We start from the raw sequence: 27,367 nt of genomic DNA on the forward strand, positions 1-27,367 counted from the left end.
CCAACTGTGAAAACAAAGCCTGAGTCACCAGCACCCTCCCTGCAGTGTAGTTACAGCCCCTTAATTCTGAACTGTTATTCCTGGTGCATTGCTCTAATTAAAAGGGAGCCTAGAATTGTGTAGGTTCGCATAGTAACTGAGGTCCATCTGCTCAGTCAGGCAGCTTACTGAATGCTGGCTGGGCAGCAGCAGTACTCAGACATGCAGCCTGCTATAGACATGAGGAAAAATCCCTGTCAGTTTTTAAGAGGTCAGAATTCAGACGATGCAGGTTAGAACCTCAGCAGCCAAAGAGTCTTCCACACTGGTTGCTCCAGAGGAAGCATCCCAGGTAGCTGCTGTGCTCAGCTCACATTTCACCAGCTCAGAGCTCCCAGCAGTGCACCAGAGTAGCTTCACTGCTTCATGGAGCGTTCTCATGAAATCATCCTCAGCATCACTTGCTGTGGAGAGGGTGAGCTGTGTCAGAGGAAATTACTGCACGATGCCAGTAAATGCACCCGTGATTTAGTTCTTACAAGTTTGTTCTGATCACAGTGTAAAAACCAAACCAAAACGTGGTCTTTGCATAACAACCAGGCAGGTTGCGTTTCTCCAAGTTCTTTCCCACCCTCTCAGAAACAGTGAGGGGAGAGGGGCTGAAGAGCAGGATTATGAATACAATAACACAAAGCAGAAGAGATGGTCACAGTCTTTATTTCCACTTTAAGTCTTTAGCCATCAGTAAAGTGAATGGGCAAAAAAAAACAACCAACTGACAGACAAACCCACTTTAGCTGGTTATTTCCAAATATAAATAACTGTGGGACAACTGAAATTGAGCCAAAATAGAAAAAGGGAGTGGGGAATTTAAAAGACAAAAGTAAGCCTAGCTGCACTCCCTTTTCATAGTGTCAATGAAGAGGAAGTGCCGTAACAAAAAGGAAGCTATGGTTACATTTGATCAGACGTTTATTCCAACAGTAGGCATGGAATTGCACTTTCATGAAAATGCCGAGCTGAATCGAGTCCAGTGCACTGGGGGCATTGTGTGCACTTAGCTTGATTTCTGCTGCAGCTCCTTCATTCTGTTCAGGGCACTGCCAGCCTGGAACCACTCAATCTGCGACTCGTTGAAGGTGTGGTTCAACATGATTGTTTCTTGGCTCCCATTGGGGTGCTTGATGATGCATTTCAGAGGCTAAAGGAAAAGACGGTTCTTATTTTCCCCCTTCTTTTTCTAAGAGTCGGTTAGCTCAGGCTTCTCACAGGAAAATCCCTGCATGTTTCTAAGGAGCTCAAAACAGTGGTGGTCTTGACCAGCACACAGAAGTGTGGCTGGAGTTCCTTCTAGGGAGCTCTCCTGCCTAAGGCAACAAGCCTGAACTGAAAATACCTTAGAGGGTTTCTCATAACAGGTCAGGGTAATGTGATCTGATGCCCCCCAGCTCTCTAGGCCCCACTGCTGGAGTGCAGCACTCCCTCTGACTGGAAGGTTGCGGGGCCATTGCTGCCTGTGCTGCCTCAGGCCCTAGCACCCAGCTCCACAGTTCTCCACTAGTGGCTCATCCCTGACCCCAAGAGCAATGACAGGATAAGCAGGTACCTTTCCAGGAGCAAAGTCTGCCAGCCCCACGATGCTCAGCTTGTCCACAGGATGAATCTTGTTGTAGTCTGCTGGATCCGCAAAAGTAAGAGGCAGCAGACCTTGCTTCTTCAGGTTGGTTTCTGCAGAGAACAAACCACTCAATCAACTCACGGCAGGAGATCAGTGGCTGCTCAGTGCTTCTCCAAGTAGGAGTTCAACAGTAATTACTAACCCAGGAAAAAATGAGCATATCCACTGTTTGTGCCTTATCTAACTAGATACATAACAGCATTCCTGACATGAGACCATGCAATTTGTCAGCAGATAAGAGTTCCTTTCCATAGGCATTGAGCCCTAAGGCACGGTAAACATCTCTTCTACCCAAAGCAAACATCCTGTTTACATACATGACAGGGGAAGTGCAGCTTACCGTGGATCCTGGCAAAGCTCTTGGTGATGATGACCCTGCCCCCTAAGTGACGTGGCTCCAAGGCTGCGTGCTCTCGGCTTGATCCCTCACCGTAGTTTTCATCCCCAATAACTGCCCATTTGACACCCATTTTCTGTGATACAAGAAAAAGATTTAAGAATTCTGCACCCACTCAAATGAGGAATTTACAATAAGTACATCACCAAAACATCTAATTTCAGTGCAACACTACTAACATTGCAGTGCTATAATACATTCTACCAGAAGGCTCTCTTTGGTTCTAAGGAAGGACAGAAATAGAGGATTTAAGAGCTTCAGAGCAGTTAGGCATTGCTGTCCTTGGCTAACATGGACTGAAGAGGATTGCTTTTGGGATCCGGAGCAAATCCTTGTCGCCACGTTTCTTTACAGTCTTGTGCTGTGGCAGCACTCACACTGGCAGTGATCCCTGCTCTACTTTTTTGTAAGTCATACTTCCAGCTTGAACTTCAGTCTACCAGAGGATCCCACTTGAGATCACTGCCAAGCCGTTCAGAGAGTGAAAGGCCATTTCTTGAAGATCCAATCCAAGTTTTAAAGAACAAAGGGGTCAAGATATTTATTTCACTGTTAGATTAGTCAGGGGTTAATTCTTTAGCTTTACATATAACTGAGGTCCATCTGCTTAGACAGGAAGGTGGGATTTAGTTGCAGTCACAACTTTTTACAGGTGACACAAACATCTGTATATTGCAAGTGCCTAGAAGCGTTCTTCCCCTTTCATCCTCCCCTTCATCTAGGGTTTCTGGATCACAAGATCCTCCTCCCTCAGCCTCACAGCAGGAGGCAGGGAAAGAACCTCCTACAAGAACTGCCACAATCAGAAAAAGTCCCAAGAAAAATCTTGAACACTGAGTCAATTCACAACTGCTGTTACTTGAGCAGTAGGGCGAGGTCCTTGCTGTTGGCAGAACACACAGTGCAAACATCCTCTTAAAACAGATGCATCAAGACGAAATCCCACCTTATAGTAACGGGCTGTGTCTGGGACAGGCCCAAACTCCTGTGTCAGTGCATTCCTCACAGAGTTGGCTTTGCCATTTTCAATGTTGATAGCGCCGATGAGCAGGTTGTTGGAGATGTTGTCCAAATGGCCACGGAATTTGAGCCACGGTCCAGCAGCAGAAATATGATCAGTGGTGCATTTCCCTTTGACCTAAGGGGTAGTAGAAGAGATGGATGTATTAGGATTACTGATGCTTCCTCACACTTTTTATTCTGAAGAATCTTCACATCTCTTTTTAGAAGCACAAACCCAAGACAATTGCATCTGTTATACAATCAAGGCGCACTAAGGCAGAATGCAGTGGTCCTTTTGCATGCTTTGAATAGATACAAGATCTCCATCCCAAAGGGGAAAATGTATAAAAATGAGGTTAGCCACAACATCTTGTGCCATGTTCTCACTTCCCTCAGCAGCGTGTTCAAATAGCAAAAACAATTAAGCTCTTCCTGTTACAGCTCAGACTCTCTGCTGGAAAAGCTCAGCAAGACACCAAGTGTTCCCCTCTGAGTTTCCAGTCTGTATAAGGCCTTCTCAGCCTGTTGCAACAGAATTCCCAACAGAGAGAACAGCTTTCCTACTGGTAGTCCCACAGTGTTTCCAAAGGAATTGTATGTGTCAAACAAGCACCAGCTCAGCATTGAACCATGGCTCTTGGGAATACCTGAAGCTCTGCTACTGAGAACCAACAATGCTCCTGAAGGACAATTCCTAAGGGGCTGTATTTCTGCACCTAACACTGTGCTAACTGAAACTCTTACTTTGTGAACTCACCACAGAGAGGGAGGAGAAACTCTTGTCTTCCTTAGTAGACTGAAATGTAATGTTTAATTATTACAAAATAAGAGCTTCTCTTTCTGTAAAACAACACAACTACTGATGGATGACAAGATTCTAAGAACCTAGTTTCAGAGAAAATACCTCTAAAAACTGTCAGGTTATAGAGATGCTGATGAATGGTTATAACTGGGAAAAATTCTCCAGACTGCATGGCATGGATGGGATCACGTTTTTCACAATATTAGCTAACTGGCCCCAAGCAGAAAAGTCTCTTAGTTACATTACATGTAGTATTGGAAGGAAACATCAACATCAATCCTTCCAAGAGAAGGAAGACCCTTGTTTCACTTCCCATAATAATGCAACTGTAAGGGAAGAATCTCAGACACTCAAGGCACACCAAAAGCTTCTGTAGTAACTGATGTACAAATCCCTGCTCAGCAGCCCTGCCATAGCTGGTGTTCTCCTCTTTGCTCCTGACCTTGATGAGGATCAGCATGTCTTCTAGATCCTTGCCATCCCACTTATCAAAGGGCTCAAGAAGCTGGAGGCGCTGGCTGGTGGGGCTCACATCCACATGTTGCCCACTGCCGTCCTTGGGAGGGTACTGATATGTGTCCTGGCCTGGGTCAAAATCCTTCCAAAAACAAAAGGAAAAACATCAGTCTCAGCCAATCCTAACATCACTTGGGGAGAACAAGACAATAATGGCAACTGCACCAACTAAGCCTTAACATTAAGAAGAGGGCAATGCAAAGAGGGAAGCTCCCCTACTATACATAAAGAACAAACAGTGACAGGGCTTCCCTCCCCAGACCAAGCAGTTACCAGCCTAGGCAGCTCATCTGCATCAGGTGCTTCTAGTTTAAACTTCTTCCCATCTGCTCCTGTCAGGAAATCTGTCTCAGGGTTAAATTTCAGAGTGCCAGCAATGGACAGGGCTGTGACAATCTGAAAGAAAAATGACAATTTAAACACATAGTCTTCCTCTCATCTCTTCACTTGAAAATCCTATGCCTAAAAGGTAGCAGTCAGAAAGCTTTTATAACTACACACCAAACTACACTGTGTCTCCTTCTTAAGGGGGCAGAATGAGCTCCCAAGACACTGAACTATCCCACGGGCTGCCTGTGGCTGTCTCTTACCTCTGGGGAGGTCACAAACGCGTGAGTCTCTGGGTTGGCATCATTGCGACCTGTGAAATTCCGGTTGTAAGATGTAACTATTGTGTTTTTCTCTCCCTTCTTTATGTCCTTCCTGTAAAAAGAAGGAAACACATTCCTCAGATCCAAAAGGAATATAACTTCTAGATGTCTTGCTGTTAAAATCCCGTCTTGACTTTGGTATCAGTCACTGACTTTGGGAAATGTTAATTAGTGCCCAGACATGTTTTCCTCCCTTAAGTACAGACTCAAAACCAAGAACAGTGAAAAGCCAAGTCAGACACTGATTCTCAGAGTAGTTTTCATAGACCATGTTGTGCACTGTTGAACTGTCTGAACAATTATCTACTAGAGTATGTACCTTTGGACACCTCACCATTAGCAAGGACAAAGCATGTGTCTCCCATTGGTCTTATCAGGAATTTTCCTCCCTGCCACTCCAATGATTGAAGCCAGACCAGTAGCTTATCCTATTTTAAAAGAACCAAACAAACTCCAGCCCATCTTCTCAAAGATGACTAATCTCTCTCTCCTTTTTTATCTGCTACCAGAAACCTAAAGATGTGGCCACACATGTGGTCTTTTTGCAGCTTCATTCGTCTAAAGGCTCAGCTTAAATCCGCAGTCTTTCATTTCTCCACCTCCACAGCACATCACACAGCTGCATCCAATGGCTAGGGTGTGTTTAATTCCTAGTGTGTGGAATTTACAATCAAATTTGGCTTCACAGAGCACTCCAAGAGCTTCAAAATACAAAACTAGAGAGAGGTCCCACTTTCCCTTTACCTGTCCCACTGGCCGATGCATGGCCCACAGGCATTGGCAAGAATCAGACCTCCAACATCTCGCAGGATTTGTGCCTGGGGACAGACAACAATTTCATTACTAGAAAGAAGCCCAGAATACATTTCTAGTGTTGCTCTTTCAGAAAAAAGAGGACACTCACAAAGCACTTACCAAAGAACATTTCTCTCCTTGTTTCACCCCCAGGTTTTGAGACTCTTTTATCAATGTGTGGGGTTTGATCCCAGTAAACTCTAAGTTAACACTCAGAAAAGCAAAGGAAGATTTTACCATCAAGTTTCCAATTCTACCTATTTTAAATGGAACAATTCAGCTATTCAGATATTTGACTGAGAACAGCAGCTGGTCTGATTAATTTTCTGCACAATTCCTGTCAGCATAAGGGTTGATTAGGTAAAAGTGCAGGCAAGAATGTGCCTACTCAGTGCATTCAGAACAGGATTCAATCAAGAGGGCAGCTTTTGAAGAAGCCCATGTAAGGACTCATGTATTTGGTTCCCAAGCTGTGACAGCATCCAACATTTACTAACTATAAGAACCAATTAACAAATTGTTATATTTTTCTCCCCATGCCAAACTGTTCTTAAATGAGAAAAAAGATCAACATATCCAGTAAAAACACTGTCTGGGTAACGTCAGGACCTGGGGGCATAGCAGCACAAGGCTGGTTACTAGATTAGTAACTGTACCTCTAGTGATAAGCAAAGACAAAGTTTCAGAGGCTTCCATTAGCCACTGCAGAGTCCTGAGCATTGTCTGGAAAAGCTGAGCATGTATTGTTTGGAAGTGTACAGAGTGGTCATACTCACATAACCATCCCTTTCAATGGTGGCACGGATCTGCTCTGAGCCTGGTGTGATTGTGAACTTTGATTTGCACTTCAACCCGTGTGCCAGTGCCTGCTTTGCCACTGCTGCAGAGCGTCCCATATCCTCATAGCTGGAGTTGGTGCAGCTGCCAATCAGGCCTATGGGGTTTGACAGAGAGAGACAGGAAGGTGGTTGAGAGACAGGAAGGTGGTTACTGCAGCCATGGTTCCAGAATGCTCCTCCCTGATCACCTCTCAGCAGAAAACAAGGGACAACCTATTCCACCAACAAGGAATCTGAGACAATTTCAGGTGCTAACACTGCCAAACCTCCCAGCAAGATCCTGTGGTCACAAGCAATCCTTTTGTCAGGTCGTGGAGATGCTGTGTCAGAACACACTACCTGGCCACTAGTCTAGTTATTGTTTTACACGAACAGAGTGGCACCTACTTGCACTTTGCAGATTACTACAGAGAAGTACTCATGTATTCATCCAGAGATACAAAAAGGGCTACAAATCAAGATGAAAAGGAACTGAAGAAATAATTAAAGAAGTGGGTGCCTCACTATTCAAACTGAATTTCAAGTTTTCCAGCTGTCTCAGCATACACTTTTTTTTTTTGCTAGCCAAAGAACCCACTGACATATTTTTTCCTTCTGAGAAATTTACACACCCAACAAGCTCACCTGTTTTCTTGGCTAGACCCTGAGGTACCATTCAGTTTTGGTACAGACATTCTGTAGTCCTTGGATAAAGCATCCTTTGTTAGGGTACAAACACCACAGGAGGACACACTGCGCTGCATGACAGCACTCTAGTGCTAACCAATAAAGAGTAACTCTTCACTTCAAGTTATTTGTAACAGCAGTGAATAACAAGTTTCCCACCTGCAGTGTGGCCTTTACAATGTATCTGCATTCCTTTCATTCCCACCTGGAACAACCCAAGAGAAGCCAGCCAATGGGCTACAGTCCTACAAACGTGCAGGTATCCAAGCCTGCTCTTTAGGACAAGTATTAACTTTCCCAGGTCCTGAGAGCTCAACAGCCATCTGCAGGGAGAACTCACAATCCTGCTCCTGACAGATCTTTGTTCAAACCCTATTGCATGAATTTGACCAGAAGTGTTATTCAACAAGTAACACTACTGTCTACCCAAGTATTTCAAAGTTCCCAACAAGGGGAAGAACTTGCCTGCTTCTTGAGATTAAAATCTCTCCAGCCATCCCAGATCTAGGCCACACGTACAGGATGAGAAGAGACTACACTTCCCAGAAAGTTCATATACCTATGAAGAAATGACACTGACCCAAAATCAAAGGAGCAGTAATTAAGGGACTGGACCTCGAGCTGCACGATGAACCACTTATTTCAAAACAGCAACATTCATGCCACACAGATGTAGACAAAAGAACGAATACTACCCACCAACTCTGATATCAACAGGCCAGCCCTCCTTTTCTGCCACAGTACCAACATCTGACACAGGGTGCGCCAGGTCTGGTGTGAAAGGTCCATTGATATGTGGCTTCAGCTTTAAGAAATAGTGACAAAGTCAGAAATTACAGTAGCCAAGAAAAAACCTCAGTCAGCAGCAAATAAATTCCTTCCATAGCTTCATGCAGAAGCTGCTTAGGATTCACCTATACAAACTACTGAGTTGTCAGTGGAGCAGACCTGAGTGTCATTCTAGGATAGCCAGGGGTGTTGCACCCAACTCCCAGTACAGTCCTCATTCACACAAACAGTCACATCACATCCATGATGGCAAGCAGGAAGAAAGCCTTACCTCACTGAGGTTGATTTCTATCACCTGGTCGTACTGACAACCAGCATCTGGCACCAAGTATTGCTGGAACTCATCTGCCAGTGCAGCTATGTCTGGAATAAGAAAGAAGGGAGATCTGAATAAGTGCAACAAATACAAGGGAAAAGAAGACGACTGGAACAACTGAACACAGGGTCTGCAAGATATCTCCCCAGGCACTTCATCTATAGACCCCATTCTTTTACATGCCAGGTCAGAAGTTAACAGCAGACAAAACTGCAGGAAGATGCTGCTCCCAGAATTCACCTTCTCTCCACACTTCTACCCACTTCAACCCTCAAGCTCTTACCAGCTCGCCCAGTCTTGCCCAGGTATTTCTTCATCCGTGCGTTGTAAGGGAAGACTGAGGTGGTAGCTCCAATTTCAGCTCCCATATTACAGATTGTTGCCATTCCTAGAAGAAGAACGGGAGAAAAGATCATGAGGTCAATGATCCAAGTCCAAGACCATCCAATTCCTCAAAGGTCAAACCACAGAAAAGATAGCAAAGCCAAGAGAGATCAGGTTCATTAGGCATAAAAACGTAACTCCACCGCAGACAGGATGCACTGTCTACATAATGGCTGGTTCAGTCCCTAATGTTTCTGATCAATATTATGTCTGCGACCAGACTTTGCTACAAGGAGTTGAAAGCCATAGCAGTTCTTGATTCTGGAAGGTCTAATATGCACTCCTCCCCATCTGCACTGATGGAGATATGCTTACAGCAATGAGCAGCATCTCTGCTACCCACAATGAGCCCGGTCTCTCCTTAGCATCTAATTTATCTTTACTGGAAGAGCCAGAATGCATTTATCTATAAGAGAAATTTGATGAGTCGAGTAAAAGCTTCTGGTGATTGAGTACAATAAAAAAACCATTTCCTCGTGGCACTAGGACCACCCAGTGCCTTTCAAGGACACAGCATGAAGCCATGCTGAGAAAACGAGATGCCGTTTTACACTTAGGGGGCTAGAAGCAGATAGCACAGTTCAGCTCCAGCTGATTCAAGAGAATAAAAATCTTAAATGGCTTTCAGTTTGTAAAAGCCAAACTATCCAAATTGTAGCCAAGCCATATGAACAGAGAGGAGAAGTCCAGCTTGAAGGCTGCATTTTAGCCAAAGGAAGTGACAACTCCCATACTTCTGTCCTGACAAGTATCACAACAGACAACTGTAATACCTGCTCATCCCAATTCAGCACCCAAGACCCACAGTCAACTAGACTCCAAGTTAAACTACTACTTTCTGGTCTTCCCTCTGCTCTGCTTTTTGGAGAAGTTTTTCTTTAGCAGATATCACAAACGCTCCCTTTCTGTCCACAGCTTATTTTAGGCTGAACTGTAAATGCCTTCCTTACCAATCCAGACATCTTTATCCTCCAAGCATACAGCAGAATACCTCCATCCTTACTTGCATCCTGACCACACCGTCTCACAGGATTCTTCATAACTAACTGTTCAGTGTTTCACAAAAAGATTCAATGGAGAGAAGCCATTTTTCCACAGAGGGGTGCTACCTCGTTACGGCACCCACACCCCTGCCAGTTTGCAGAGAACCAGACTGACAGTTTGCAGTGTACTAATCACTCAGCCTGGCTAAGAGGGAGTATGTAACACCTTCTGTATGATTCCCTTCCCAACCTCTGCAAACAACAACATCCACCACCACCACCACTCAGCTCCGGATAAGAGACTCCTGCTGTCTTACCAGTGCAAGAGATGGAATCCACACCAGGCCCGTGGTATTCGATGATGGCACCTGTTCCACCCTTAACAGTGAGGATGCCAGCCACTTTCAGGATCACATCTTTAGGAGAACTCCAGCCAGAAAGCTTGCCAGTTAATTTTACACCAATAACCTGAGTAACATTAAATATATATATATATATATATTATACTGTCATCATTTCCCTTCAGTAGCCAAAATAATTCCTCATACTCCTCAGAACGTGGGTAGTCACAACACCAAAAGGGTGAAAAATCCTGAAATACCACAACACATGCACAAGGGCTGAACCCAATGACAGGGCCAACTGAAGGGAGATCACTGCTTGCCTACTTTTCTCAATCTTTGAATAAAAAGGCTGGAAATGGAAACTCAGAGCTACCAATGAATCACAGACCAGCTGTTTGAACCGATGTAGGATTACAAATTAAACCATTAATTGTACATAATGCCTAACATATGTTTCTTATGTATCTTAAATCTCACCTGCCACATAGAGGATTTGTATTCCTTTTACTCCTACCTTTGGGCATTTGAGCTCCCAAGGGATTCCTGCCATGACATCTACAGCATCAGCTCCACCCACTCCGATGCAGATTCCCCCCAAGCCACCTCCGTTGGGGGTGTGTGAGTCTGTGCCAATCAACATAACCCCAGGGTAGGAGTAGTTCTCCAGAATGATCTGAAAATAAAAATGGATCGTTTGCTTGCTTGTTTGGTGGGAAAGGAGGGGGGAGACACCAAGGAAAACAACAAAAACAAGAATCTAGATTAGTTTTTATTTGCAGATTTCAGTAGCAAGAAAGTAATTTAATTTGCTTTGGATTGTAAGTTCAGCTGTATTTCAAATTCCTTTCAGAGGAATGACAGAACAAGGTACCAGGTCTTGGCCCAAGGGTCCTTGCTCATCCCAAGATAACACAAAAACTTAAACTGTGATGTTCCTTTTTCCACTGGAAGATGACTTCTTTCCAGTAACCTTTGTTGGAGTTCAGGGATCTGTTCCTCAGCCTCCAACCCCTTGACTCAACTGCTGAACGAGCCAATTCACCTGTCCAGTGCCAGCAAGATCTTTTGCAGACTTTATGGTCCCACAGCAGTAGAATACCAACTGGCCCCTCCAACCCATGCTGCAGGCCAAAGCCTAATCACATGGAGGAATAACTGACAAATATACCAGGAGGCTGCATTTCCCTCACTGCTGACCCAGAACAGCCTTGGCAGAACTCAACAAGCCCTTTATAAAGAAAGCTAAAACTTTGCCTCTAATACTTCCAGATTTACATAAATGTACAAGAGAGTCACTTCCAAGGCCTCACTTTGAGAGCTGGATTCTGAAGCTATAAAGCACGTCTGGTTTTCTCCAACCAGAGAAAGTGAATCACAAGAAAGCTGGCTACAACAGTAGGTAGCTATGTTGCCACACGACAAACATTATGAGTTGTTTCAGAGCAGAAGTAAACTGAAGTGTTCCCACAAGGTTTTGGAGAGTTCACTTGTTCTATTTCCTTCCTCTGCTGTGTCACACTAAGTTAAAGTAAGTCATTCCATAGCTAAGAGCAGAGTGCTCTTGACTGCGTGTGGTCACAAGCTCCCTGCTGAGAGAATGTTTAACAGCAGTCATCCATACCCCCCTCCATTCCTTTTGCATGTGTTGCACTTCAATTCTTCCTACCTGCACTCAGTAGCAATGTAAAGTGTCTAGTAGACACACAGGGGGAATCAACAGACCAAGTCAGGGAAATCTGGCTAGAGGTATTGATTTTAAAAGTCAAAAAGCCTCACTATGTGATAAGTTATCTTGGGATGGTCATCTTCTTTTGAGGTACAACTGCCATAACAAGATCATCTCAGACCTGAAAACTACCTGAAATCTGTTCTGTATTTTATCCAGTTCAGACAGCAATTAGTTATGTGGTGCTGTTGAGTACTAAAAGTCAGCTGCTCTAGTTGGTGTCCTCATACACTTTCTTGGTTTACTATAGAACAAAATGTATATAAAATAACCCCCCAAAAGGTGCACTCCTAAAGCCTCTTTTCTTGACATTAAAAGGAATGCATATTAGCCTTATGTAGCCACTTCATGGCACCACTTTACTGTCCAACCTTATCAAAATGAGCCAGCACCAAAACAGTACAGATTCTCTGATTCACATGGCCTGCTGCTGGCACTCAATAATCACGCGTCAGGTTACAGTTTGACAAAAATAACCTCCAAATAAAAACACTGTCGTCGAGATAACTGAAAGAGAGAAAGCAAGAAAACTCTCTTGCCCCAAAGCGAGCTGCTCCTCTGAACTGGTGAGATTTCTAAGGGTTTGTGCCCTCCCTTCACCACGAGGTAAAAGAGTCACGGGGTGTTCCAGGTCTGCAAATACATACATTACCTGGTGAATGATTCCTGATCCAGGTTTCCAGAATCCCACTCCATACTTGGCACCAGCCGTCGATAGAAAGTTGTACACTTCCTGATTTATGTCCTAGTCACACAGGGAAACACACAATATTAATAATGCACGTTCTTCCATAGAGCACAAGTTTGAACACATTCCCTTCTACTCAAGCCTGTCCACAGATTGTTCCATGGTTTTGGAACCATGATGTGGAACCAGAAGGTGCACATCACTCCCAAAATCAAAAGGGATCAGTGACAGTCTGTCATCACAGGCCACTTAATTTCACTCAATTTCATCCCACTTATAACTCTACTAATACATCTTTTTTAGTTTCAATTCCAGTACCTGCCAACAAGGTATTTGAGAATGCTCTGGTTATTTCTTGTATTCTCACAAGGTACTCTAACCCATTTTCACTTCTTCTGACCCCTCCTTCCTTTTCTGCCAGTTGTCTCCTTTGTTTTACACATGCTTTGCAGCCATTTCTCATCTCTCAGATTAGCACTTTGGCTTTACTTTTACGGACGAAGAAATAAAATTGAAAGTTGCTCACTGCCAGAGGAGTTGGTGGGTGTCATTTCTCATTCTGTTCAGTCGCCCGCTAAAGACTCACACAGTGCTGCCTTTCTTGCTGCACTACCACCATTACTTGCAGAGGTCACACCGTGAAAATTGCTTGTGAGAATAACCACGGCTGCCAAGGAAGTACAACGGTACGCATGTTCTGATCACTCCTGGCAGAAGAGTGGCAGAGTAGATAAGATAAGCGCTAGCAGAAGAGTTTCATGAAGATTGCTCTCAGGCAGCTATGCTTCAGAACAAAGAGGAAACTAGGATAATAGAAGAACTATCAGCACACACTTGCTGAAGTTTCCCATGAGGCAGCAACAGTTCTTTAAGCCCTGTTTTCCACGGGGAGTCAGGTCACTTTACTCTGTTTGTACATCTCTCCCCCAGTAAAGTACGATGATGAGCCAGGAGCAGATTCAAACCACCCTCCGGTCTGCCAGCATTCACAGTGTGCCAACTGGCAGCTTCAGAAGCAGAACACACTCAGAAAAAGGCAAGACCTTTACTTGGTCTGCCCAGCGTGGCTGGCAGAGGAGGGACTCAGCTCAGCAGCAGAATACCACAGGCACTACAAAGAACGAATACAGGAATAAGGGAGAGAGAAAGACAGCTTCTTTTCTCCTTATTTAGTAAGGTTCCAAATTCTTAACCTCACAACTTTAGCCTAAGGCAAACCGTAGAGCAAGAGCTCCCTTAATTCACTCCTAGGCAGCGTAAGTTAGTTTACTCTAGGCTGAAGGAAGAAAGAAAAAAAAAAAAAAAAGCAGTTACTTCAACATCAGGAGGTTCTGAGAACAGATACAGATGACAATCTTAAGATCCATCAAATCCATCTGAATACCCACAAAGGGCTAGACAGGTTCCTCTGTTTTGGTACCAGGATCCAAGTCAGAGATCCTTCTAGCTATGGCAATGGACTCACACTATGCCCACTTGGGGGCTTCCTCCATCTCCCTGCTATACTAACAGGATGTCCTTCCGTGGCAGATTTGCTGTGGATGTGGAACAGAGGTGTGTGCATCTGTATTTGACAGAAACCTCTAAGGAGGAATAAGCAGTAAAAAATGAAGGAGAAAGTTTTTAAAAAAAAAAAAAAAAAAAAAAAAGCAACACAAAACTTCAGTGAACACGCAGCTGGACAAACAACACCTGAATTCACAAATAAAGGACAATATCCTTCATGCCTACATATATATTTATATCTGTCCTTGCTGGTCCCAAATGCTGCACACGTCTCAGTAAGCGTTTGGCTAATCACATGCAAGTGGTCTGGGAAACAGAAGTAGTTATCTGATGCCCATTTGGGGTGTAAATCAATGTGATACAGACATGTTCAGGATGTTTTTCATGCTGCCATACCGTGGCATAAACAGCACACTCCCTAGCATGACCTGTCTTCCTTTTCTAACCTCTGAAATTTATTTTTCTCATTCCTTTACTTCAAATATCTTTTCACTGTACAGAACACGTATGATCTATATGATTGCTAGCAGATTAAGTCTCTTCATATTCAGGGTTCTTTAAATCATATAATGATTTAAATCAGCTGAAAAACTCCCAAAGTCCTGCCTGCTCAGTTTCTTCACTGCATGTGACATACCTACAGAGCTGACCACCACAGGTAACCTGGTACCATGTCTGATTTCATGGCTGTTCTAGAAGAAAATAAAAAACTCTCTTCCCAGAGTGGAAAGAGGCCTTCAAACAGCCTGAATTTAAGTCTCTGCATTAATCACCTTGGCTCTTCGAAGATCCTTTTCACCACCTGACTGAGCTTCTATGAGGTGATCACAGTGGATGGTGGAAGGCACGGCCACTTTGGGCAGCCCGCTGCTGATGAACTGCAGCATTGCCATCTGAGCAGTGGCATCCTGCATGGCCACGCGGTCAGGCCTTAGGCGCAAATAGGTCTTGCCTCTCTCAATCTCCTGTTTCGCTGGGTCATCCAGGTGTCCATATACAATCTTCTCAGATAAGGTCAGGGGACGGTCGAGCCTGGGGAGACAAAGGGATTTTGTATCTGCATGTTATCTACTTTGACATTTGCCCTTTTAAGGATGTAACTGAATAAAGATGCTCTCTGCTTCCTTTTACCACTCAGACTAGTAAGATGTGAATACAGACACCTGCATGCTCATCTTACAGAATCAAAATATCAACTGGTAGCTCACTGAAACAGATGCTTGGCCCAGAAAGTTCAAAAGGATGCAGACTGATGTCACTTTTGCTTTCTTATGTACTCTCTATATAGTAAAGTAATGACTGTATAGCAAATGGTTGAAAAACTTAACATGAGCCAGCAGTGTGCCCTTGAGACTCAGAAGGCAAATGGTATCCTGGGCTCCATCAAAAGAGGGGTGGCCAGCAGTGACAATGAGGCGATTGTCTCCCTCTACTCTGCTCTTGCGAGGCCCCATCTGGAGTACTGCATCCAAGTGTGGAGCCCCCACTATAAAAAAAACAGGGAGCTGCTGGAGAGGGTCCAGAGGAGAGCCATGAAGATGATCAGGGGACTGGAGCACAAGGACAGGCTGAGGGAGCTGGGCTTGTTCAGCCTGGAGAAAAGAAGGCTGTGGGGTGACCTCACTGCAGCCTTTCAGAACCTAAGGGGAGCCTATAAACAATTGACTCTCTGGAAGGGGGAATTGACTCTCTGAAAGGGTAGGTAATAGCAGGACAAGGGGAAATGGTTTTAAGTTGAGGGAGGGGAGATTTAGGTTGGATGTCAGGAGGAAGTTCCTTACAGAGAGAATGGTGAGGTGCTGGAACAGGCTGCCCAGAGAGGCTGTGGATGCCCTGTCCCTGGAGGTGTTCAAGGCCAGGTTGGATGGGGCCCTGGGCAGCCTGGTCTAGTATTAAATGGGAAGATTGGTGCCCTGCATGTAGCAGGGGGGTTGGAGATTCATGATCCTTGAGGTCCCTTCCAACCCTGTGATTCTGTGACTGCTCAATTTTCAAGGTCAGACTTCAGGCCAGAGAATGAGGAAGCAAGACAGAGGTCAGACCCAATTCACAAATACCAGAATAAGGACAAGTAAGGAGAGTTTCACAACCACAAACCTTTAGATACTGTAGAGTTCTACTGGCTATCTCAGTTGAGGAGCATATTTATATCAGTGGTGAGATCTCGTGAGAAGGAATTGGGCAGATGCTATGACTTGAAATGAGAGTTACCACATCTAACAAAGGATGCAAAGACCAAAGGACAATTTCACAAACCACTGACAAGGTAAGTGGAGCAGGAATGACAACTCAGCAGGCACACAAGCCTCTATCAGCAGATTAAGGTCACCATGTTTACACACATTACAAATTCCTAGCCCTTCTTTTTGTGCCTAATGCCTACAGTGGAATACAGGAGAGCGTTCACTGTCAAAGCTCAAAGGAGCATTAACCTACAATGACCACAACCCACGCACTGCTTCCCCAGAAAGGTGTGAGGGCCAATGCAAATACTCCAAAAAGAAGGCGTTAATAAAAGAGGACAGAGCCCTTTCTAGCACCTCCTCTGCACTCACCTGGTTCTCTACATGTCAGTGCTTCATCATAACCTTCAACCGTCCCACAGTGCCCCACTGCCACATGGAGACGTTACAACCCATATTTCACTACATTTGCAACTGCCATGGCTCAAAGCTGCTCCACCTAACAAAGACACCCTTTGCCAGAGCCCTGGGATGCTTTTCCCTCCTTTCCCATTACTGCAGAGCTAAACTCTGCACACTGACCTGCCCCTTTCCCTCTTCAGTCCTCCATTCTTACCTCTTACGGACGATGTTGATGTTCTTCTCCAACTTTTCATAGTTTATGTACTCATTAGGCTCAAAGTGGCTCATGGCCACCTTGGCCCGCTGGCACAGAACGGATGCAACATGATAGCGCCGTATCCCATCATTCAGGGCATGCTGGAAAAAGGAGAGTGTTAGTGCTGGAACCCAGAACTGGTATCACTTGGAATCACTCGTTGGTATTGAGTTTACACTGTTGGGCTAGCAAACACCACCAAATGGGATTAAGCAGATAACCTTCTGTTCCACCATCACATACCAAGATCTCAGTGCAAGGTCCCTACACAAGTCCTCTGGAACATGGGAGAAGAGAAGACTGTGGCACCATTTACAGCAGCTGACCTCAAAGGGACAGGTCAGTGCTAGGGTTAAAAGGCTCTCACACAGCTTTAAAAGCTGAGTCAGAGGGCAGCCTCCATTAAAACTTCCAAGGATTTGCCACATGCGTTTCTTAACATCCTTTGAAAGTCTCCATTGTCGCTGCTGGAAGCCTGAAACCAGACACAAGACAGGAGCGCAGAGTTCTCCCCCCTCTTACAATTTAATCTGAATTCCGCTCTTTCTATTCATCCTCTAGTTTATGTTGACAATATTTTGGAAAGTGCAGGTTAGTAAATACACCAGCATCACACCTGGCATCCCTCGTGTACGTCTGACTGTGTATATGACTGTAAATGAGCAAAGGTCCTTTGTGCACCACAGAATCATAGCATTGACCTCTGGTTCTGCGTTAGCAAAAATTCCAGTCAGACCTTTAGATCACATCTTTTCATTTCTCCCTGTAAATATTTTTCCCATGGCTTTCTTGATACCAGTATCCAAAACATTGCTTAAAATTATCAAGACCAAGAGACAAAGTCTCCAATTTTTATCCAAATCTCCTGTTTTATTGTCTTTTTGATAACATTTGTTAATATTTTCCATAGTAAAAAGTCAAGGAAATCCAGGAGAGAGCACAGCAGCCAGCACACTAGCAATAAGGGTGTTGGTTGTTTTCTTACCAAACAATCCTAAGCTATTAGATACACATCTGTCAGTAGGAGCAATGCACATCTGCAGCATTTTAGCAGCCACGCACCATTTTGGTCCAAGTAAATCTGAAATAAACGTGGTGGTACAAGGAAGAGAATTGCTGTAACAGAAGGGCAAATGAAAGGCAGTCATCAGATTTCAGCCTGCTGCACTTTAAGCTTAAAGCTTCCTGAATATATCACAGATGTCAGACGTGAGATGATGATTTTCCCACTGGAGAACCAACCACCACTTCCTATCTGACAAGTCAGATAGTATCTTCTCAGTTCCTGGGTACTTTTTTTACTTCACTTCACTACTTTACTGAAAGCAGGCTCAGGGAAATGCAGTATTCATTAGAATACCACCACATTCAAATGGTGATCACAGTAATAGCTATATAAAGTAGTTGACTTCTGTTTGATCCCCACCTCAGCTCCAGATGCCAGATACAGAAGAGAAATGAGCACTGGCAAAAACACATTGTTAATGGTGGTGCCTACACTGAAAAAAATTGTTCTGTAGCTGAGAATTTGTTCCTTCAGACAGTGCTATTGTGTTCTCTGTATCTGCTGGAGTTTCCACGGAGACATCACATTTTGAGCAACCTCCATAAAACTACAAGATTAAGTCACAAGACTGGCAGTTTCCAGTTTCATCTTCTGCCACTTTTCCCTGAAACAAGAAGTGCTTCAGGGGGTTTGTTTGGTATTTGTTTGTAACAGGCATGGGAAGTACATAGTCAGCATCATTAGGTTCTGGACTGAGCACCCAGCAAACAGCTGCCCAGCAGGCTCTTCTCACCTGGCATTTAATCTGTTTTCCCTGTACCTGAGTGTCCTTTACTCAGAAAGAAACCACTGCAGGGCTCCTGAGGCTATCTGCGTATGTGTAGGCAAAAAGTCTCCCCCTAGGATAGGTAGAGACAGCTTACTAAAGGTATCATTATCTTCGAAAGCCTACTCTTATCTACATGGACTTTAAAAGCTCATCTGAAAAAAAAAAACAAACAGCTGTCTTGTAGTTAGGTCACAGCACTAAACGTCCAGATGCAAGTTTGAATTCTTGAAACTCACATTTTGGTATCAAATATGGTAGACACATCCAGTAAGCATAAAGCCTGTAGTCAAAAGACTAGAAACTTTGTCACATGCTCTCCTATCCCAAAAAGCACTCCCAGAAATCCTAACTAAAACCCAAAATATCATTTTTCCTCCTCCTCCTCCCTGATCTAAGAACACTAGCCAAGTTTCCAGCGTTGACCATGATTCAGCCTAAAAAAGCACTAAGGTATAATCAACATATAAATGCAAGCTGTTTTCCCAGACCCACTTTCAAGGAGCAACCAAATTTAGCATTCCAAAGATGGGTTAAACTCTAGCCAACAGTTTTCTTGCCAACATACACAAAGCTCACAAAAATGCAATTGCTTTTTTGTATGTACCTACAAGACCTTCAGCAAAGCCCTGACTCTTCAGTCAGTTTCACAGTGCTGTTCTTTCTGTCCATTCCTTAGGCCAACTTGGCTTGAGAAACAAGATGGCTCCCAAAAGCATCTTTCAGAACAGCATGAAAAACACCTCCATCCTCTGGCACTTTTACAGGAACCATACTATAAATAGGACTGTCAGCCTGTACTGGGCTAATTCCAACTCATTTCTCTCTAAGATAAGCCTCCTACCCAGTTCCAACTCCAAAAGCCTGATCTAGGAGGAGAGATGAGCACAACCAGCATGTCATGCCATGCTCAGTGCTGGCACTACCACAGCAGCTGGCAAGATGAGCCACCTTATCATTACATCTCTAGAACTGCTACACATGAGAAAACCTATTACTTGCTTCCTTGCAACCAGCAAGGCAAACAGCAAACAGCCACAACGATGGGAAACAGTCCCTTACACAGGGAAAAAAAGCCTACTTTGAATCTGATCATATAATACCCCCAGAATACTAAAATTTGCTGTGCTGACACATATTTACACATTCAAATGATCTGATGTGACTGCACACACCATAAAAGGAGAACCAACCCAGTATTCTAATAAAAGATTTGCCTTCGTTTTATCAGTAATTGTTTCTGTTCAAAGTGCAAAGTAGCAATTAGTTAACAATGATGAATATACTGAGATAACTGCAGAGATGCCATGCTGTAACATTTACTTAAAAAAGCAGTGCTTTTCTAAGGCATGCACCGAGAGCAACAGAGTAATATAAAATACAAGTCAGAACCATAGAATATACTGAATATCTTGAGTGGGAAGGGATCCATGAGGATCATCAAATCCAGCTCCTGGCTCCATGTGGCACCACCCAAAAATCAGAACCAGTCTGTGAGAGCATTCTCCAAGTATTTCTTGAACTCTGACAAGCTTGGTGCTGTGCCCACCACCCTGGGCAACCTGTTCCATGCTCACTGCCTTCTTCACAAAGTGCTTTCTAAGCACTGGACTCAGTGACCCTTTACGTGTCCCTTCCAAGCTGAGATATTCTGTGACTACTCCGTGATAAGGTTATTGCTGCAGCTCCCTGGGAGCAGGAACACCCTCCTCAAGGTCACAGCTGGCAAATGGAGCAGTCAGAGCTCCCAGCTTCACCACGTGGCTTACTGAGGGCAGTACAACGAGCAGCACTACAAGAGACAACGGCATCCTATCTGCCTTCTAGGTTTTAAAAAACAACGAAGCATTTATTAGCGACTAGACAGTGAATGGGATAACGTACTTAGTATGGTAGTGCCTGCGATGGGCACAGGCAGATGGGGGTTTTAGAGGTCACGATGGAGAAGACTGGGAGGATCACTACAAACCGTGGTTCAAGCCATTTGGAAAATAAAATAATAATAATAAAAACGATAATTTATGCGGCTGCCTGGTCTTGCACGGCCCCTTTAACACACGGATCCAGACACGAAGGACGGCAATCCCGGAGCCGGGCAGCCAGGAGGCGCGGAGCGCCGCTCTCCCCCCAAGGGCAGCCGCAGCTAACGGCACGAGATTAAGAGGAGCCCGCAGAAGGAGGAAGCGCGGCCCTAGGCACAATCTCTCGGCCTACCCGAGCGCGGTCACCTTGCGCTCACCTTGAGGGCCAGCGGTGCCCGGAGGCAGCGGGACCCGCCCGACACCGAGGCCCACGAGGCTGCCGCGCCTCCTCCGCCGGTACGGCCCCGCCATCACCATGGAAACGGGCGTCGGGCCGCGCCGGGGACGCGCTGACCTACGCGCGGAGACGGCGGAGATCCGGCCCCACGCCTCCGCCGCGGCCCCGCGGTTCCTCGGCCCTCCGTCCCATCGGGTAGCGAACCTCACCCCCCCCGCCCCGCCCGGCCTTTCCCGGCCCCGCCCGTCCCGCCGCGCTCACCCGCAGCCGAGCCGCCAGGACGCAGTACGGCGCCATTTTGTGCACTGACAAAGATGAAGTCGCGCCTCGATGGCGTCAGTCGGTCCTTTTGAGACCTCCGGCGCGTGGGAGGGGGCGCCGAGGGGCGGGGCCGAGCGGGTCCTGGCAGGGAGGTACGGGCGAGGAGAGCGGCGATCCCCGAGCGGGGATACGGCCGTCCCCCGGGTTGAAGGGAGCGGCGAGGCGGATTGCGTTTGAAGCAATACGCACAGCTCGGTTACGGGTCGGCGTCCCCTCTCGGAGCGCCGCTTTGTTAGACGCTCTCCACACCCCTGCCAGGACCGGCGTACGGCGGCAGCGCGCCGAGAAGTGTCGCCGGCGCCATGGCCAAGCACCATCCGGATCTCATCTTCTGCCGCAAGCAGGCGGGCGTCGGTGAGTACCGCACCTTGACGTGGGGCTGGGCGGCCGTTCGGGCCCGTTGGGTGCCGTTCGGGCCCGTTGGGTGCCGTTCGGGCCCGCGCGCGCATCTCCCCGCTCTTCCCCCGGCCCTCTGAGCTCGGGGCTCGTGGCGCGCTCTCTAGCGCAGGGATGAGGCTTGGGCTGCGCGGTGCGACGCCGAGTGCGGGTTTCCTTATGGCCGGTGTGGGGTGCCGTTGGCCGAACGCCATGCGCCGGCACTGTGGGCCGGGTGGGTGTGCCCTGAGGACAGGCATCGCTTGTGTTCGTGGTCTAACTGTAGCCGCGTTCCCATTTCTGCCTCAAGTAACGTTTGTTTGTTTTTAATTCTTCTTACAGCAATTGGAAGGCTTTGTGAAAAATGTGAGTATATCTTCCGTTGTTTGAGAGCCCAGCATCGTGGTAAAAGCCTGCAGCTTGATTTCTCTTTATGCTGCAGCAGTTTCAGTGGCTGTGGATACAGTGAGTGCTTGATTGATGGATTTCTCATAATCCAGAATGCAGAGCGATCAGCCTGATGATTTCAAAGAAGAAAAACACATTTTTGGACTCTGACTCCCCAGCTTGAGAAGGGCTTCCCTTCATCATCTAATAGAATGGGAAATGGATGGAAAAAAGTGCCATCTAAAGCTACAGCAGATGAATATGCAGAAATATCTGTTCAACCTACTGCAGGGAGCCTACTTTAGCAAGAGTGTTGGACTTGATGATCCCTGGAGATCCCTTTCAACCCCTACAGTTCTGTGCTAGTGCTCACCTATAGCAGCAAAGAAAGAGCACAGTCAATCATTAGATCCTCAAAGGAGCTCAGTACAAGTAAGCCAGCTATTTCTAGGCTCCAGGAAATGTTAAAAACAGGCAAACTGAAGAGAAGCACAGTCTGAAGCAACAGAGCTGTTTTCAAGAGCGCATAGAAGTTAAACAGATTCCCAGTGGTAGTAGCTGAGGGCAGTCAGCATGGAGATTTAAGAGCAGGTTAAATGAGCTGTTTGTGGGAGTCAGAATTAAATGCCTTGGGAACTGGTAATAAGATACGTAACCTTTCATCTGGAGGTCAGAGTTTTGGATCAGGGCCAGCACAACAGAGACTGTCAATGGCATCTGATGGCTGTTTGCCTGTATGATAAGAGTGCTTGAATTTCACTCAGTTCCTTGCGAGAAAGCAAGAGCAACTCTGTGAAGTGGCTGTTTATGCCAGTTTGCCCTTTCTTTGTCCTTCTCACAGATGAAGGATTAAAAGCATCACAAGTACAATCTCATATCCCATCCCTCTGAGGGTGGTAACACCAGACTTTTGTTGATGTGGCTCTCTGGGAGATGCCTACACTGCTGCTGTGTAGGTAAGGATGCTAGTCCTGGCAATGTGGCATTTTTTCACAAATGAAACGTTAAGGGAAGTTTTCAGAGTAAAAGTAATGATATGACTTAAGCAGTGTTAGCTAATCACACAGGACATGGCTGTTGGCCTCTGAAGTCTGTATACAATAACAGTGTTGCACCTTGTACCTCTAAGCTAAAGTTCTGCAGTCTAACTGCTTTTTGTTTTTGAGTGTACAGGCAAGTTCTTTGTCCAGAAGGCTTTTCCTCTTTTATGTGGGGTGGAGAAAAGGACGTTCTGTAACCAAAGACTGCTGTATTTGCAGGTGATGGCAAATGTGTGATCTGTGATTCGTACGTGCGGCCCTGCACCCTCGTGCGCATATGTGATGAGTGCAACTACGGCTCGTACCAAGGGCGCTGTGTGATCTGCGGGGGCCCAGGGGTGTCTGATGCCTACTACTGCAAGGAGTGTACCATCCAGGAAAAAGATGTACGTTGTCATCCAGTCTCCTGGGGAATTGCTTATGTCTTTGTTTAATAGCTGTGCTTATCTTTAAAGGGACTTAAAGCTAGTGGTATTAATGTTAGGATGTTGGATGCTTGGCTTCTGCTCCCAGAACTGGCACTGGTTTTCATTACCTTGCACTTTTCTTTTTTTGTTGTTGGTTCCCAGTATTTGTGGAGCATTTTGAGATAGCAAGCATCTGTATTCTGTATCCCATCCGATTCTGTATCCCAAAGGATCCTTGAGTGCTTTGCAATGCATACTCACAGTTCGCTTCCTCTACATGCTGCTTGTTACCACTTTCAGCTGTTATCTTACTAGATCTCTCAGCCTAAGTTTTATCAGCAGCAGAGATATTTTAAACGCTGCAAAGGCAGTGTCATGATCAGCTCCTTACTGAGTCTGTGATCATACCATACATGGTATGGTCATGCCACTGGCATGTATGGTACTGTAAGGCCTACAGTATCACCACCTGTGTTTACCTTTGTGTTACAGTAAAGTTAGCTCTTAGTGCCCTTTGTCCTTGCTCCACTAATTGTCTTTTACAAGCTTAGCATTTCTTGTATAATTTCAGTAGGGTGTAATTTTTTTAATTCTTGTCTGGAATGACCTATATTGTAAACACCTTCTTTTCTGCTAATTTCTTATTTCTATACTCAGTGCTGTTTAATTTTCTCTTTCTGAAAGATAGTTGCTGTGCCTGTGCCTGTGAACAAGGCAGATGTTCACTCTCTAGGTATGCAATAATATCCATCACAGTGAGTGCAAGTCATGAAGGACTGCCAATGTAGTAGGAAGACTGTAGGGAGATGCAGAAACATGATGCAGTATGCCAGAATATGGACCTGATGGAGAGTATCTGCTAAGGATTGTGTGGTTTTTGGGCTGGATCCTTTGCAAACACCATCTCCAGCACACCCTGATGTCAGCAGAGTGTGCTGACAAACAGTTCTGTTTGATTTGGAGGAACGTGCTCAGCCGACTGAGCTGCTGCTTTAATTTTCTGCAGCACTCATATTTTCTCTAGAGGTTTTGCAGGGCAAACCCTCGTCTGAATTTAGTCAATAGATTTGACAGGACCACAATCTTTCTTAGTTTCTAAGTATTATATGTGGATAGAAATGCTGTTGGTGGTGCTGCCTCCTACATCTGAAAATGTGAGAAGCAGTAGTTTCGTTGACTTGTCTGTAAAACCAAGGCACTTGGTTTGACAGTTTATCAGTAAAATAGACGTGTGTTTTATTTTCACCAATTCATATTGATTCCTGATGGATATTTTTCATAATCTAGTCTCATCTGTAGGTTCAGATGTGAAATAGCCTGCTGCTCTGGAAGGGAGGGTTATAGAGAATATAGAGCTGGAGGAGCAGAATAGCAAGGCAGAATTTAGGTATTTTGAAAGCTGGATGAAACCTGCTGTAGAAGACCATTGCCCTGTACCAGCAAACTCGCATATTAGGAACTATTGCGAATGTGAATTTACAGATCTAAAAGAGCAAGTGACAAGATTGACTTGCAGGATTGAACAGAGCTGATGCAGGTGTAGGTGTAGAGCACTCAGAGCAAGAACAGCCAAAGGTGGTACACATCACAATTACAATAGCTGGTGCTAACCTGAATAGAATAGGAGAAGCAGGCGGACGTAGCTCTGCATCTGAAGCTCTACCACCCTAAGGCTTCAGTCACAGCACTTATCTTCCTTCATCCTCAGAGGAAGACTGAAAAGGATCAGGAAGGAATAAATGAGATCTTAAAATGATGGAGGTGGATGCACTTAGGCACGCAACGCAAAGGGCCTGGTTAGCCTTGGTTTGTGCCTCCCTGGAGAGAAACTGAGGTATTGTTTTACCTCAGTTCTGTCTGTGGGTGAGGTCCAAGATCTGCCTTGTCATCCAGGACAGATCTGAGTTGCAAAATATAATCCTTTCTTGGGGGACAGGAGCATGCTCATATTCTACCTCCTTGTGAGGGGGTGGAAGAATAAGCAGAGCCCTGCAGTAATGCTGTCAAGATTGTCACAGGCACCCTGGTTTGTGGGAGGCGAGTCTTGGAAGAGTCCTGCTGCTGAGGTTCCCAGTCAAATAACAAGACAGTAGCTAGAGATGGGTTGTGGCAGCTGATTTCCCCCTTCTACTCTTTTCTTGTTACTTTTACTCTGCAGACCCTCCCCAGCAGGTCACTTCTCCCATGCAGGAGCCAGTACTGGTGGCACAGCTTGAGTGCAGTTTCTGCGGCAGCTGACATCTGCCCAGAGGCTTTCTAAATGTAATCTGCTCAGCCTTATGCAACAGTCAAGGACACGTGTTCCTCTGCCTGTTGGGCTCCTCAGCTGCTGTTGCCAGCCACAACATTTTGCCCTCAAGAGTTATGCAGATGCTGGGCTCAGGTGGCTCACTGACAGATGTTCCGTGGTTGGCAGAGAGGTACATGTCTCTGATTTGTGTTTGCAGCTATGCCTCTGAGATGGGGCTCTTCTGTCCCCCTTCTTGCATATGTTTTATTGGTTTGGTTTTTTTTTGTTGTTGTTGGTTTTGTTGTTTGTTTGTTTTTTTGCATACTTTCTACCGCAATTCAGATACAAGATCTTAATCCACATATCTGCTCTGAATAACTGTCCTCTCCCAAGATGACCAGATAGTCTCTGAAGTAATCAATCTAACCTGCAGGAAATCTGAGATTCGCTTTTGCTGTCACAGCTGAGAGTGGTCTCAACACTAGAGTGGCTTAGTGACATCTAAAGCAACAAGATTCTTTGTGGCTAAGGAGGGGAAAGGTTATTTCTCTGAGCCTCATAAATCCTCTGTATCCTAATTTAGAAAGAATCCAGTCTTGAGGCACCGAGCATCCTTTTCATTAAACTGTTGTACGAGCTGTTTTCCATCTTCACCCCGAGGAGGAGAGACTGTTCTAGAGTACTGTTAAAAAGGCATCCACCCTTTTTCTTCTTGCCGATAGTAACCAGAGTTTGAGGGCAGTCTGTCTATGCAGGTGTTTGAAATGTATGTTGAGGACAGGGTGGGGAGAGAGGGACCTGGGATGAGTCTCTCAGAACTGTGTATGTGATGCTGGTGTTCTGTTTGCTCAACTCCACTTTCTCCTTTCTTTTTGCAGAGAGATGGTTGCCCTAAGATTGTCAACCTGGGCAGTTCCAAGACAGATCTCTTCTATGAAAGGAAAAAATATGGATTCAAGAAGAGGTGATCCAATCTGTTCCAGGCTATACTTCCTGTCAGGTTGGCAAAAGGGTGTTGGAACATCTCTGGACTTTACTATTATTGAAAACCAGCTGACTATGTTTTCTAAAGCAGTACAAATTCAGTAGTATCTTTGGGGACTGAGAGGGGACTGAAGCCTGATTGGAACTGACTATCAGAAAGAGTAAAGTTGTTTTTTCAGTAGCTTTGCTAGAAGCTGTCTCAACTTAATTAAAAATATCCTGGTGGGCAATCATTTGCATATGGAGGAGACTGGCTCAGTAAAAACCAAGTGCCCTTGCTGGTGTGGAGAAATGCTCTGCTTCCCTACTTACCAGGTCTCAGCTGTTAGAAATCACCCCACACGTTGGCATTGAAGCACGAGGGCCAGTCCTGTGTGTCTGCTCCCCATCTCTTCCTCCAGTATATTTCCATGATGCCCTGTTTTGTGAAAAAGCTAGCACCATTTGTGGCTGGTGCTTTCCTAGGGAGAGCGCAGCTGTTCCATGTTTTCTTTGACAGATTAATCCAAGGCCCTTTCTGTAACCCGTCCTGTAGGATGCATACCAATAAAGCTACTTCTCTTGTTTTTTATTTTTTGTGTAACAGAAGGATTTCTCTCTGGTTCATTCTGTGCTTAGCCTCTCTGGAGCT

The 27,367-nt window shown here is 45.3% G+C and overlaps 2 protein-coding genes across 2 annotated transcripts; one reads left to right on the top strand and one right to left on the bottom strand.

Annotated features, from left to right (window-relative positions):
* Positions 1 to 680: 680 nt before the first annotated feature.
* Positions 681 to 21,359, bottom strand: ACO2 (aconitase 2). Its single transcript, XM_042816357.1, has 18 exons — positions 21,254 to 21,359; positions 16,860 to 17,002; positions 14,834 to 15,092; positions 12,519 to 12,611; positions 10,655 to 10,813; positions 10,114 to 10,264; positions 8,713 to 8,817; positions 8,385 to 8,476; positions 8,024 to 8,129; positions 6,596 to 6,753; positions 5,769 to 5,842; positions 4,965 to 5,076; positions 4,648 to 4,770; positions 4,301 to 4,456; positions 3,001 to 3,192; positions 1,998 to 2,130; positions 1,586 to 1,707; positions 681 to 1,180 (listed from the first exon to the last, which is right to left on the bottom strand). Exons 1-18 carry the CDS (start codon positions 21,287 to 21,289, stop codon positions 1,037 to 1,039), a joined length of 2,358 nt encoding a protein of 785 aa, XP_042672291.1. The 5' UTR covers positions 21,290 to 21,359; the 3' UTR covers positions 681 to 1,036.
* Positions 21,360 to 21,412: 53 nt separating this feature from the next.
* PHF5A (PHD finger protein 5A) lies at positions 21,413 to 27,307 on the top strand. The gene is made up of 4 exons (XM_042816360.1): positions 21,413 to 21,667; positions 22,031 to 22,054; positions 23,335 to 23,501; positions 26,631 to 27,307. Exons 1-4 carry the CDS (start codon positions 21,616 to 21,618, stop codon positions 26,718 to 26,720), a joined length of 333 nt encoding a protein of 110 aa, XP_042672294.1. The 5' UTR covers positions 21,413 to 21,615; the 3' UTR covers positions 26,721 to 27,307.
* Positions 27,308 to 27,367: the final 60 nt, after the last annotated feature.

Source organism: Centrocercus urophasianus, unplaced genomic scaffold (assembly GCF_019232065.1).
Source record: "Centrocercus urophasianus isolate 14NV4802_14NV808 unplaced genomic scaffold, USGS_Curo_1.0 seq_15, whole genome shotgun sequence".
NCBI classification, from domain to species: domain Eukaryota; kingdom Metazoa; phylum Chordata; class Aves; order Galliformes; family Phasianidae; genus Centrocercus; species Centrocercus urophasianus.

Excerpts from the sequence above, each read along its gene's own strand:
- ACO2 (XM_042816357.1), bottom strand. The coding sequence starts at position 21,289 with ATGGCGCCGTACTGCGTCCTGGCGGCTCGGCTGCGG. Across the intron at positions 15,093-16,859 it reads ATCAACATCGTCCGTAAGAG|GCTCGACCGTCCCCTGACCT; the intron begins GTAAGAATGGAG and ends TTGTCTCCCCAG. Across the intron at positions 5,077-5,768 it reads TGCATCGGCCAGTGGGACAG|GAAGGACATAAAGAAGGGAG; the intron begins GTAAAGGGAAAG and ends TTCTTTTTACAG.
- PHF5A (XM_042816360.1), top strand. The coding sequence starts at position 21,616 with ATGGCCAAGCACCATCCGGATCTCATCTTCTGCCGCAAGCAGGCGGGC. Across the intron at positions 21,668-22,030 it reads CCGCAAGCAGGCGGGCGTCG|CAATTGGAAGGCTTTGTGAA; the intron begins GTGAGTACCGCA and ends TTCTTCTTACAG. Across the intron at positions 22,055-23,334 it reads TGGAAGGCTTTGTGAAAAAT|GTGATGGCAAATGTGTGATC; the intron begins GTGAGTATATCT and ends CTGTATTTGCAG.